The following is a 13,582-nucleotide window of genomic DNA, read 5'->3' on the forward strand; positions in this document are numbered from 1 at the left end:
CGACCCTACTTCCGCAACTGGACAGCTGAGCATCTGCATGGACTTCCGTCCCACCTGGGAAACTGGACACAGTTAGGGTGGGACCAGGGTTACCAACAGGCTGGGGGCTGGGTGTGCTAAGGCCGTTGACTGCTGTGTGTCCTCAGGAAGAACACTGCCCCTGTCTGGGCTGCAATGTTCCAGGAGCTCTTGGACTTGGGTCCCTGAGCCGTTCAGAATTAGGCTACCTGGGGCTGGTGGCAGCGGAGGAGACAGACACACACCGCCCAACGTCTGTGTCCGTCGCGGGTAGGGGTGAATCGGTTTCCGGCTCCGCCCCCGGTCTCACGTCACTGCAGGTGGCGGCAGCGGGGTGGGCGAGGCGGCACTGAGTCACAGGCCGCCTGTGCACCCGCTCCGCCCGCGCCGCCCGGTAAGCGAGACCTGGCCCGCGCCCCCGACCCCGGGCCCCCCGGCGACCCGCCCGCCGGCGCGCTGCCCCGAGCCTCCTCCGCACAGGCCCCTCGGGCTGCCGATCGCGGGCCCGGGGGCTTTCGAGACCTCATCCCATCCCGGAAGCCCTCGGGATGCGGGGCGCCGCCGAGCAGGGCCAGAGATCGTCGGAGAGCGGACGACCTCCTGCCCCTCTAGGAAACTTCTGGGAAGTCCCCTTCCTGGCCTAGTTCCCCCCAGAGGTCGCCCTGGACCTCTGGCAGCTCCAGAAATCCTCTGGGACGCCGGCCCCCGTCCCCTGCAGGTTCCGGCACCCGGGGCGGGAGGCGTGCCGCCCACACACACCCCCCGCCGGCCCCTCCTCCGCGCGGCCGCCCCTCCGCGGCCCCGCCTGCGCTCTGACCCGACCCTGCAGCCCGCCCCTCCCGCAGGCTCCCGGGGGCAGAGGATCGGCGGCGGCGGCGGCGGCGGCGGCGGCGGCGAGAGGCCCCAGAACGCGCTGCGCCAGGCCGGCGACCGGGCTCCAGACCTGCTGAACGTGCGTCCAGCCCGCGGCAGAGGCTCCCGCCATGGCCTTCTCCCAGGTGCAGTGCTTGGACGACAGCCACGTCAACTGGCGCTCCAGCGAGGCCAAACCCGAGTTCTTCTACAGCGAGGGGCAGCGGCTGGCGCTGGAGGCCCTGGTGGCCCGCGGCCCCGACGCCTTCTATGAGGTGCTGAAGCGGGAGAACATCCGCGACTTCCTCTCGGAGCTGGAGCTCAGGCGCATCGTGGAGACCATTGAGGTGTATGACCCCGGCTCCGAGGACCCTCGGGCCAGCGGCCAGCCCCGGGGGCCCGAGGACGGCGAGCTCGGTGACGGCGAAGAGGGCAGCGGGGAAGAGGGGGCCCGCACCGAGGCCGAGACGCTGCCCTCGCTGGAGTACTGGCCCCAGAAGTCTGACCGCTCCATCCCAAAGCTGGACCTGGGCTGGCCGGACACCATCGCCTACCGGGGTGTGACCCGGGCCAGCGTCTACATGCAGCCCCCCATCGACGGGCAGGCCCACATCAAGGAGGTGGTGCGCAAGATGGTCAGCCAGGCCCAGAAGGTGAGCCAGCGCGAGTCCCCGGAGAGGACGCGGCAGCCTCGCCGGCGCCGAGCACACTCTCACTCAGAGCCCAGCCTGGTCTGTTGGCTGCCTCCCCTCCTGCCTTCACGGGGCTCCTTGGTTTCTTTGCAGAGGGGTAGGGCCCCTGGGTCCTCTGAAAGGTGACAGCGGCCGCCCCAGCTCAAAGGGCCTTTGTGCATTGTTGGGGGCTGTTGCTGACTTCCCCAGACCTGGTGAGCAGGTTCCCCAGACGAAGGTGCTGCGATGGGGTGGGGCAGGGAAGATCACGCGGCTTTCTCTCACTGCCCCTCAGGATGGCTCTGATTCACACCTGAGAAGCAGGAGGCTCCCAGGCCCACGCGCCTACATGCCGGGAGCTTTCTGGCGATGCTTTTGTGGGGTGGCGGAGAGAGGCTGGGGCGGGAGGTAGGCATGGAGACTAAGAGGTAGTCTGAGTCCGTCTGAGGCTGGCTTGGAGATCCAAGTTCAAGCGTGCCTGCTTCCTGGCCACGCTGGGTGACCCTCCCTGAGCCTCTCGGTGAGCTTTGCAATGGCAGAACCTTTCCAGGCTGGGATGTGAGGGATGGCGATGGTGCGGACCTCAGGGGTGGGAGCGGAGCGAGTCCAGATGAGGGTCGTTTGCCTGGACTGGAGGAACCTCAAGCGTCGTCCGGACCTCCCCTGGAGCGACCCCTGCCGAGCTGTGCAGTGTGCCGGCACACTGACACGCGTTCTGAGAAGGGGTCTCGCCCCTGGCAGCCACCCAGGCCTCGGCTGGTGAGCCGGTGCTCCTTCACGCTTCCGTGGTTTCAGAGCACGTTCTGAGATGACTGATAAGCCCTGCCTCGTGAGCTGTGCTGAGGACGCTTCTGAAGCTGGGTCTGGGCTCAGGAGAGAGCAGCGAGTGCTCAGCCGTTCTGTCCTGGCCTTGGCTTGTGGGACGAGGTATTTCTAGCAGAGTTTAACACTTTCAGTCTTCTGGGTCTGCTCGAGACCCAAACGGTGGCTTTGGGGACCGTCCTGGAGGACAGACAGGGGCCAGGGGAGCTCTTGGGCACAGAGAACAGAAGTGGGTAGGAGCTGACAAGGCGGCCATGGCTTAAGTTTCCAGAAGGGTGGAGTCCCTGTCCCCCGAAGGGCCTGGCCGGGTCGGAGAGCCTGTGCTGGGGAGCCTGGCCCTTGGCCTGGTCCCAGGCAGCTCTGGGGCTTCGGGTTTCTGGTCTGTGAAATGGAGGTGGCGAGGATGAAAGCTGTGAGGACGGAGTCCAGTGACTGAGTGAGAAAGAGGTGGAGGAAGGGGGGAGGGGCCTTCACCGTTTTCAGGCTGAATAACCCACACCACTCCTGCTGTGGGGTAGGAGGGCGCTGCTGACGTGGGCGCCTGGCTGGAGGTCATGGGACCCAGTCCCCCGGGAGGGCCTGTTGGGATCCCATTACCCAGCCTCCTCTCCCTTTTTAAAACTGGAGAAGTTGAGGCCCTGGGTGGGGACTTGACCTGCGGTGCCCCGGCTCCTCCCCGCCCCCCATGGCCCTGCTCCCCACCAGGAGTAGGACAGAGGCAGATCCCAGATCCCAGACGGCACAGGAACAGCTGGAGAGTCTAATCTCCCCCAGACAGAAAGACAGACGGCCTGGCCCAGTGATGGGGCCAGATAGGGGAGCCTGGGGCCATGCTGGGCACCGGGGCCTCCTCCCTACGTCTCTCGTCTCTATGGCCGGAGCTGAGACCCAGCCACCCCATGCAGTCCCATGCCCCCCCGTAACTTAATATGCTCCCCACAAAAGCCCCCCAAGATTATCGGCATCACCTGTGTAAGGTGACAGCCAGGAGGAAGTCCATCCCAGGTCTGAACCCCGGTCTGTGTGGTCCCAGTTGGTGCTGTCCTGCAGCCCCCAACAGGTGGGACAGGTGGGCATTGCCCCCTGCTTTCATCGCTCCTAGAGGGAGGCTCACTGATGCCACCCCTGCCCCCACGCTCAGACAGCAGGGAGCCACAGGCCCAACAGGAGGGGCCTCAGAGGCCAAGTGCCTCCTCTCAGACGGGGACACCAAGGGCGGAGGACGGGGATTTGTTCACATCTGTCCCCTGCTTTCCAGCCTGCATCTTCCCTGCCATGTCCACCCTGGGGCCCATGGCCAGTGTGGGGTGGGTGTGTGTGTACGGGCTGCCCTGATAACCAGAGGTGCTGTTTATTGAGTGCCGGGCACTATATAATCTCGTGTAGCGCCATCTGTTCCATTTTTAAGATGTAGTAACTGAGGCCGCACTGGTTAACCCCTGCCAAGGTCACCTGGTTAGCTCTTGGGTGGAGGAGTAGGGAGGGACCAGACCTGTGTTGTCCTCAGACTCCAGGACAGGTCCCCTGCCTGTCCTGCCCTGGCCTTGGCAGGATGCAGTGAGAGGCAGGGCAGGGAGGGGCAGCTCATCCAAGCTACCTGCAACCCTCCCACCTCCCCTGCTCTGCTGCTTCCCAGGCTCCCAGGGGCCGGGCTGTGACGCTGATGGATGCTGACAGGGTGTTCTGCCTGGGCTGCCCGCCTGTCTGCCGGGAGCTCTCCCTACCTTATCTCTCCCCGTGAATCACCTCTTTTCCCCTCGCCCCCGCATCCTCCTCTCACCCCCAGTACCAATGCAGGGACAGTGGCCTCTCTCCCCCACTGGGATGGGGATCCCGCTGTCCAGCTGCCTGGACAAGATGCTGGCCCCCTGCCCACCAGGGCGCCTGGGCTGGAACTGGTGGTGCTGAGTCAGGGCGGCCCAGCCCACTGCCTCCTCAGCCTGGCCTGTCGTCAGCACAGCGGGCCGACCCTGGGGCAGGGAAGTGACACAGCATACATTCAGCCCGTCCCCGCCGGGAGCGGCTGTGTTCCCATCAAGGCTAACGCTGAGTCCCCCCATTTCCCAGGAGATTAGACTGGAACTAATGGGCCACAGTGCCAGGAGCCAGGGGTGCTGGGGTCAGGTCCCTGCTCTGCCTCCACCGCTGTGTGACCTGGCACGAGCCCCAGTCATCCCATCTGTAAAATGGGTATAGGCATTGACGCCTCTTAAGGATCCCTTCGGCTCTGACACCCTGCTGCCCTGTCCTTCTTGGACTCCTCTGGGACGAAGACCAGTGGGCCCAGGGTCTGACTCCACCGGCTGGGTGGCCCTGAGCAGGCCCCAGAGATGGAAGGTCATCTGCTTGCCCCTCCCCCAGCCCCCGGGAGCCAGTGATTTATCCAGGGAAAAACCTGCCGTGGGGTTCCAGCTGCATACCAGAGGCCGGGCCTGTAGCATCACGCCTAGGCTGCTGCAGCCTCTGCAAGAGAGGGGTGAGGCTGGACTGGGTTGGGCTGGGACTGGGGAGGGCCTGCCTCGGCCAAAAAAGGGAGTAGATGCTCTAGCAAGCTGTTCATCCAGGAGATGCTAGGCACCGCTCCACCCCCTCCAGGACCCCTTCACCAGGGACCCTAGGGGCAGGGGTGGATCGTGCGCACGTGAGGAACCTGGGGGAGCACGAAAGAGAGTGAGTGGTGGAGGCTGGACCAGAACCCGGAGCTCGTGCCTGCCAGGCCAGGGGCATTAAGTTTCTTGCCCAGGGCCACACAGCAGGAAGGGACTGGAAGCAGGCTCCACAATGCCCGCATGACCCCACGTCTCTCCTGTCAGGCCCCTGCCTTCCCACACTGCAGTCCTGGCTCACGGCTTGGCCCCAGGAGAAGAAAAGCACTTAATGAGGCACTTATGAAATCCCAGCTGTACATCAGGTGCTGAGCAGGTACTTTACCTGCCTGGATCCTCCCAGCTCCATGGTGTCAGGTAGCGTCCCTTCCGTGCAGATGAGGAAACTGAGGCTTAGAGGGGCTCACAGAGGGCAGGTAACTTGTCGCCGAGCCGATCCCTGGAGGATCTGGCCCAGAGCCCAGCTCTGAGGTCAATGAGCCCGTTTCTCTGGAGAAGCAGCGTCTTGGATGTTCTTTCTGAGCCCTGCCCCTCTTGGGAGCCGTGGAGCCTTGCTGCGGGCCCCCAGCTTGACTCAGGGCAGTAAAAGCATTTTCACGAGGCTCCTAGACTCTGGGCTCCGGCAGGGGCAGAAGTCTGACCACACCAAGGCCTGGTGAGCACAGGGTCATGGGGGGCCAAGGCCCCTGGGACCAGGAGGGGGGCTCTTGCTGTCCCCAATCAGGCGGTACCAGCACAGCCTCGACGCCCTGAGAGGCCCCAGGGGCGGCCCAGTGGACTGTTCCCTGGGACACACTGGAGCCTAGAGGGGCAGCGCCCGCGCAGCCTCATGCAGTGGGTCTGGGGAGCACTTCCCAGCCCGGGGCCCCACCTGCCAGGTGGCGAACCATCTGATAACATAATCCCAGGGGTCGGCCTCCCGTCCTCTCCAAAGGCTTCCTACCAGCGGTGTTTGCGTCTTAATTGAGTCTGGGGAGTCAGAAGCGGCTCTGCCAGCAAGGAGGGCTGGCACCTCTGGGCTGGGTGCACGCCAGGCTCCTGGGGTGGTAGCCCCACCCCGGCCGGCACTGCCCTCCCTCCCAAGACCCCGGGAGGCAGGGCCTGTCGTCACACTCACATCACAGATGATGATACCAAGGTTCAAAGTGCGCCAGGGCCTGCTGAAGGTCACACCAGAGTCTTGGGTGGCAGGTCTAGACTGAGCTCCTGGTCTCCTTGGTCCGGCAGGCTCGCCCTGCAGCCGAGGGTCCTCCCCCTGGACCAGCAGAGGCGGGCAGTCCTCTCAGAGGCCCCTGGTTCACCCGGCCCCTAGCCGCATGACCTTGGGCCTCACATTCTTCATTTGTAAAATGGGGATCGGGCACTTGTCTTAATTAAGGCAGTAACAGTCATGAGAATGCTCAGCGCGGGGGCAGGACTGCGCCCTATTGGGACCACGCCCCACGTCCAGGCAGGCCCAGCCGGTGGGCCGCACCAGCCTTTTTCTTGAGGCCCCGGTGATCCCCAGGCTCACGCCCTTCCCAGATTAAATGGCACGTGGGGCGGTGGTGGGAAGACAGTCTTTCTCGTATCACGGGACCCCGGCCACGTTGCCCAAGTTAGCCACTCCGCCTCTCTGACCTTCCATCCTGTCCTCCTCAGTGCCACGTGATGCCAACACCTGCCCCAAAGTTGCGGCGAGACTGACATGGAAAAAAAGCGTGGTGTCTGACACGGATTCAGTTCTCTTCCCTCTGTCCCCATCCATGGCCCCTCTGGGAGTAGTCTGGCTGGAGAAGTGGTGAGCCCCCCATCCTGGAGGGTTCAAGCAGGGGCTCAGGAGAACGCAGCAGAGAGCACCCAGGAGCCTCTGCCCTGCCGGGCTGGCTCTGTGACCTCAGGCAAGTCCTCTCCAGGCCGGTCCCTGGGGCTGTAGGGTGCTCCGCGACCCCACAGCGTCCGCTGCTCTTGGATCCTGGAGAAGCTGAGCTTTTAAACATCTTCGAATTTGTGGCTACGATTTTCCAGTTTGAAAATCCTTGGCTCGTGCCATCCTCTGAGACTGTGGGCTGGGCTGGATCCTGCGCCCGGAAGCTTGGAGGACTCCGAGGCCCCTGGGGGCTGGCAGGAAGCGGGAGGGGCTTCTCCTCTGGGCTCATCCGCCGGGCACAGCCCTGGTCAGCTGACCCCATGCTCCGCAGCCTCTGGTCTCTGCAGCATTCCTGAGCTGTGGTGAGGAGGCTGACGTGTCTGGGGAAGGCCAGAGACTCGCCCCTGGGCTGGGTGGGACGCGCTTGCGCTTCTTGACCCCTTGCCACTGCAGCTCCTTTAACTGGCCTCAATGAGGCTCCTGTCTTAGTGCAGACGGAAGGTGCCAGAGCTGATAACCCTCAGAGGGGTGGGACTACAGGTCTTCCCATATAACTCCCCCGACTGAGGAGAAGGGAGGTGCTTTGCCACAGACCCCACCCGCCCGTAAGGTGGGGCAGAGCCCCGGGCACTGACTCTCCGGGCAGTGCTAATGGGAACCAGGAACCAGGATGGCCTCTGGGAGGTGGTGGGTGGAGTCACAGCTAGAACCCCCTCCAAGAGAGGAGCCCAGGAACAGGAAGCCTCTGCCACCAGCGGACTGTGTGGCTCTGGGACGGTGACTGCCCTCACCCCGGGAAAAGGGACAGCTGTACCAGCGTTAGCAAGCTGGTCCTGGCTTGGGTCGGCATTGTTACCACGTACACAGACTCCCTCCCCATCTACCCAGGAGGCCTCCTCCCCAGGCCGTTCAGGTCCTGCGAGCACCAGGGTGGGGTGGGGAGTGGGGCCATGTCTCAGTGTGGGAAACTGAGGCACAGCAGCCAGGTCTGCCCAGCCCTGCTGCTGGAGGAGGGGGCTGGGGGCAGGAGGGGTGCTCTCCCCGTCTCCGCTGCACACCCCAGTGGGCGAGGGGCAGCCTGAGCCTCGCTGCACCCTGGGGGCACGTGCAGCCCCTGGGGCCTCAGCCCCTCTGTCTGTGCAGGTCGGCCTGTGTAAATTCTCTCAGCATTCGTGTCCCTGAGGAAGTCCTTATTTCCGTCTTTGGTTTTGAAAGCTGTTTTCGCTGGGTAGGGAATTCTGGGACTGGGTAGGGAATTCTGGGACTGGGTAGGGAATTCTGGGCTGTTTCTCCGTTTAGTTGCTCCGGTGTCCTCTGGCTTGTGTTGACTCAGACATCTGCTTATCTTTGGTCCTCAGTATTCGATGATCTTTTCCCTTCTGGCTGCTTTTAAGATTTTCTCTTTGCCACTGATTTTAAGTGATGTGATTATGATGTGCCGGGGTCTGTTTCTTCACGTCTCCTCTGCTTGGAATTCATCGAACGTCCTGGGCTTGGGGATGAATAGTTTCCATCAAATGTGGAAATGTTATGGTCATTTGTTTCAAATGCTTTTCTGTCCCCTCTCCCCCACCCTCTGCCTCGGGACCTTCTGAGACTCCAGTTACACATACTCTAGACCTGTGAAGTTGACCCAGGTTCACTGATGCTCTGGTCTCGGTTGTTCAGTCTTTTTTTCTCTGTGTTCTACTGATAGGTCTTCAGGTTCATTAATCTTTTCTTCTGTAGTGTCTAATCTGCTATTAATCCCATCCAATGTATTTGTCATCTTAAATGCTGAATTGTTTCACTTCTTGAGTTTCAATTTGGTGTTTGTTTTAAAAAACCTTCCATGTCTCTAAGTAACTTTTTGAACATACAGAATACAGTTGTAACTGTTTACCCATCTTTGTCTGCCAGTTCTAACATCTGTATCCATTCTGGGTCCACTTTGGTAGACTTTTTTCCTCATGTGGATCATTGTTTTTCTGTTTCTTTGTGTGTCTGGTAATTTTTGATTGGATACCCGACGTGATGAAAATTTTATGTTGTGGGAGTTTTGTTTTTTCCTTTAAACGTTTTGGAGCTTTGTTCTGGGATGCGGTTCTTGGCAACAATGTAACACTTTTGAGGCTTGCTGTTAAGCTTTTTTGTGTGTGTGTGCGGTACGTGGGCCTCTCACTGTTGTGGCCTCTCCCGTTGCGGAGCACAGGCTCCGGACGCACAGGCTCAGCGGCCATGGCTCACGGGCCCAGCCGCTCCGCGGCATGTGGGATCTTCCCGGACCAGGGCACGAACCCGTGTCCCCTGCATCGGCAGGCGGACTCTCAATGACTGCGCCACCAGGGAAGCCCTGTTAAGCTTTATTAGGTGGGACCAAAGCATATTTGGTCCAGGGTAGGAGTCGGCAAATTATGGACCAAATCTGGCCTATGCCTGCTTTTGTAAATAATGGAACGGAGATGTATACATTTGTGTATTAGCTGTCTGTGGCTGTTTTCAGAGTTGAGAGGTGTGTCAGAGACACATGGCCTGCAAAGCCTGAGACATTTGCTATATGGCCTTTATAGAAAAAGCTCACTGGCCCCTGGTCCAGGGCCTGTTAGCCCACCAGGTAGGTCGTATCCTTCTGAGAATCCTCCTGTGTGCCCTGAGTGTTAGAGGGGCCTGCGCTCTGGCTGTGGGGACGTAAATGATTCCTGGCCCTGTGTGAGCACCGGCCGCTGTCCCAGCTGCTCCCTCCCAGCGGGCCCGTCCCAGCCTCGGTGGCTTCTTCCTGTCCGTGTGCTCCTCGGTCTCCAGCTGAATCCTCAAGAGGCAGCTCCCTGCAGGTCCCTGGCCTTTGCTCTGTGCAGCCCTTTCCTCTCCTCTGTCCTGAAAACTCTGGCTGCCAGGCTCTGAGCAGACTTCGTCTCCCCAACTCAGGGAGCCCACTGGACTCAGCCGTGGCCTGGAGGTGGCTGGGGCGGTCCCACAGCTGACCTCGCTCGTCTCCCTTCTGCCGGGGGGTCATTGCACCTGCTGTGCTGCCTGTCGGCCGTGGCTTCATAGGCTCTGCCTGGTGTTTATTGCTGCGGCAGGTGGGTAAGTGTAGGCTCCGTTATTCCGTCGTGGCTGGAAGTGGAATCCCAGGTCTTGAAGGCACTGTCCCCACCTGAGGACAGTGTGCAGCACGCCCTCTGTGTTCCTGTGCGTCACTGCCCTCCAGCTGGCACAGAGGGAAGCAGGAGACGCCGAGGTGATGACCCCCGGCCTGTCCACCCCGAGGGCACTGTGGGTCAGTGAGCAGGCAGGAAAGCCACCGCTGCCGCCTGCTGAGCGCGGCTCCCGGGCCCGAGCGGCTTCCCAGGAGGACAGTCTGGAGCCCATGGTGCCACCGTCCTGCGTCCATCTGAGCCTTAGGGTCAGACAGACCCAGAGATGCGGACCCACTTCCTGCTTTTCCAGGTGGTGAAAGTGGCCCGGTGAGTGCCAGGGACTTGCCTGCTGTGCACTGTGTCTGCGGCTCCCTCTGGGCCTCCTGCAGGCATCTCCGTGGCCTTGGAGGGTGGGGCGGGCAGGACAGGTACAGAGGGAAACTGCCCACGCCGACCTGGGTCTCAGGGTCCGGGCCTCGGGGAGGCGGCGTGCCACTCGCTGGGTCGCTGCCGTTTCTCCAGAAACACAGACGTGACACTTGCTCGTGGCAGCATTTGAGTCAGGGCTTGGAGGACGGGAAGGAGTTACTGGCTTGGAGGAGGAGAGGGAGGCGCCCGGCCAGGAGGACTGTGTGTGCGGCTGCGGCGGGGTGTGGGGTGTGTAGGGAGGGCCCGTAGGGTCAGAGCCCCTGTGGGGTCAGGGCCACCGGGGAGAGATGCTGCTGCAGATGCTGGGCCTGTGGCCAGTGGTCTTCCAGCTGCGTGCAGACCCCTGGCCACCTCACCCCTGCGCCTCGTCCTCCAGCCCTGCTCTACCCACTGGTCCTGTGAGCACGTCTCTGCTCCAGGACGGATTCTGTGGTCATGGGGCAGCGGTGCCTCTAAAGCGGCTGTAGGGGCGCCGGGAGCCTCAGGCTGAGTGTCAGCCTGGCGAGGCGGGAGCCCTGGGTTGGTGGTGCAGAGGGAGGTGGGGCGTGGTGGTCAGAACTGCCTCTCCCAGACCCCTAGACACAGCCAGACAGGCTGTGCGGGGCACCCGGGCAGGACACACGGACTCAGGGCTCCCTTGGCAGGGACAGCCTTGGGTATCACATCCACCTTCCTCCCCATTTCACAGATGAGGAAACTGAGACCCAGAGAGGATGCAGCTCACCCAAAGCTAGACCCCAGCCTGGACCCCGGAGCTCCAGCTCCGTCCTTGCCTGGGCCCCGGGGAGGATGGGGGCGCCCTGACCCCTCCACCAACACCAGCAGCGGGGGTTACAGGGCTTCAGGCTGTGTCTGCTGGGGCGGCAGCCACAGGTGGGGGGCTGCTGCCCCGTGCGCTGGACGCCCCAGGAAGCACCTGGCGATGGAGGTGCTCGTGGCGGGGCATCACCATGGGTCCGTCGCCTGGGGCCGGCCCCCCCCTCTGTGCCAGCGTCTGCGTCTCTCACGGAGTGGGGTGTCCACCCCCCCAAGGAGCTTTGGGGGATTCTGGAACCCTCCGTGGGAGGATCGGTGGGAGGATGCAAGGAGGCCGCAGAGCAGCCCCGGCTGCACAGAGCGAGGCGGGGGTTCGGGACCCACGCGGGAGGCAGGGTGGAGAGGCCGCGGAGCTGTTGGTGGGGGGGTGGGGAAGGGAAAGGGAGGTGTGGGCGCCGCTGGAGGGTCACGTTTTGAGCACACCCCCAAGAGACACAGGGGGAGGGCCTCGGGTCTGAGGCACGTAGAGCTCAGTGCCGATGCCAGTCCCTGCCTGGGCCCCTCTGCTCTGGCGCCACCCGGCCCCGCGCTGTCGGCCCCCTCCCGGCACGGCCGCCCTCCCACAGCCCCACCACCCTGCTGCTCTGTGCGGTTAGAACCAGGAGGGTTGTCGTGGCCGTGTGGCCCCTCCTGGTTCTGTGGCTGCACCTCTGAGAGGGCTTTCACGTCAGGCACGCACAGGGACCACTGGACTCCCTCCTTCCCTCGGGAACCGGGCTGGGGGGCTGCTGCTGCGACGCCGGGCCTGGAGTTCGGGACACACACCTGCCTGCCGTCCCGCCCCTGGGAAGCGGGCACATGGTCTGGGCGCTCACACGGGCGAGCCTCAGGCTGCCCGCCTCGTGCCCGCTGCGGTCTCCTGACCCACGTGGGGTGGGGACATCCCCAGATGCCAGCCTCCCCGCTGTCTTTCCCGCAGTCTTGGCCCTGGCCTTGCCCAGGGCCTCCGCGGGATACGTGTGGGCTGGCGTTGTCCTTCGGGCGGGACTAGTGTCTGTGCTCAAGCCGCGGATGTGTGAGCTGGACAGAACACAGGAGTGGGCCAGGCGGACACCCCATTTGGCACATGGGGAAAGTGAGGGCCTAGGAGGGGCTGTGGCTTCTCCCAGGCCCAGCCATCTGGCACATTCTGAGTTGACAAGCACTCCCGAGGCCGCCTTAGGCCGGGCCGCGTGCCGGGCCAGGGCGGGAGAGCTGTCTTTGAGGACCTTGCGGAGCCATGGGCGAGCTGGGCCACCCAAACAGGTAATTAGGCAAGGGAGTGAATCCCTCCATGCCTCAGTTTCCTCGTCTGTAAAATGGGAGTAATAACTGGTGCCTCGCGGCGGTTTTAGGACTGGACGCGGTAGCGGTTGTCAGGCGCAAGGCTCTGCGGGCAGGGCGCAGGGCCTGGGCTCTAGTCTGGACTGGACGCGGTAGCGGTTGTCAGGCGGAAGCTCTGCGGGCAGGGCGCAGGGCCTGGGCTCTAGTCTGGACTGGACACGGTAGCGGTTGTCAGGCGGAAGCTCTGCGGGCAGGGCGCAGGGCCTGGGCTCTAGTCTGGACTGGACGCGGTAGCGGTTGTCAGGCGCAAGGCTCTGCGGGCAGGGCGCAGGGCCTGGGCTCTAGTCTGGACTGGACGCGGTAGCGGTTGTCAGGCGGAAGCTCTGCGGGCAGGGCGCAGGGCCTGGGCTCTAGTCTGGACTGGACGCGGTAGCGGTTGTCAGGCGCAAGGCTCTGCGGGCAGGGCGCAGGGCCTGGGCTCTAGTCTGGACTGGACGCGGTAGCGGTTGTCAGGCGGAAGCTCTGCGGGCAGGGCGCAGGGCCCTGGGTTCTAGTCTGGACTGGACGCGGTAGCGGTTGTCAGGCGGAAGGCTCTGCGGGCAGGGCGCAGGGCCCTGGGTTCTAGTCTGGAGTCTCTGGCCCCGGGGACGGGCACGCGGGGCTCGAGGTCTCTGAGAGACCCTGTGGCCCCCGTGGACAAGCTGCGGGGGCCCCCCTGGGAGCACCAAGCCCCCTCCTGCCCCAGCTCAGCTGGCACCTGTACAAGCCCTCCTTCGACCCTCAGCACCGAGCCCAACGCCTGGGACCCTGTGGGGCTCCACTGTGGGGGGCAGGCCCCGGCAGTCCCAGCCCGACAGCAGGCGGCCTGGGCTGGGCACCCTGCCTGCCTGGGCGCCGCAGGGAAGGCTCACATGGGGCGGGTCTCGCTGGGGCACGTCCCCCAGCCCGGGCCCAGGGCAAGTCCCCGTCTGCCACGGTGGGCAGAGCCTGGAACCAGGCCTGCTCCCAGGAGAACTGTGTCGGCCGAGCCATCGCCAGGCTGGCACGTGAGGCTGTGGCCTGCAGGAGGGCTGGAGTGGCTGTAGGCCTGTGAGGTCCAGACAAGAGGGTCCCTGCTGTCACCCCTCCCCCACCTCGGGG

The 13,582-nt window shown here is 63.5% G+C and overlaps 2 protein-coding genes across 2 annotated transcripts in view; one reads left to right on the forward strand and one right to left on the reverse strand.

Annotated features, from left to right (window-relative positions):
• Positions 1–13,582, reverse strand: part of SLC5A10 (solute carrier family 5 member 10) — a gene marked incomplete at its 5' end in the record, with an annotated part of 55,087 nt that overhangs the window by 14,111 nt on the left and 27,394 nt on the right. The window lies entirely within an intron of this gene.
• The window catches only part of FAM83G (family with sequence similarity 83 member G), a gene marked incomplete at both ends in the record, with an annotated part of 29,245 nt that continues 16,664 nt past the window's right edge, over positions 1,002–13,582 (forward strand). The window contains one exon of the mRNA XM_082860143.1: positions 1,002–1,523. Coding sequence (XP_082716269.1) covers positions 1,002–1,523 — 522 coding nt within the window. The remainder of the gene's footprint in view (positions 1,524–13,582) is intronic.

The sequence above is a fragment of the Leucopleurus acutus genome (assembly GCF_964270905.1).
Source record: "Leucopleurus acutus genome assembly, chromosome: 19".
Classification (NCBI taxonomy): Eukaryota; Metazoa; Chordata; class Mammalia; order Artiodactyla; family Delphinidae; genus Leucopleurus; species Leucopleurus acutus.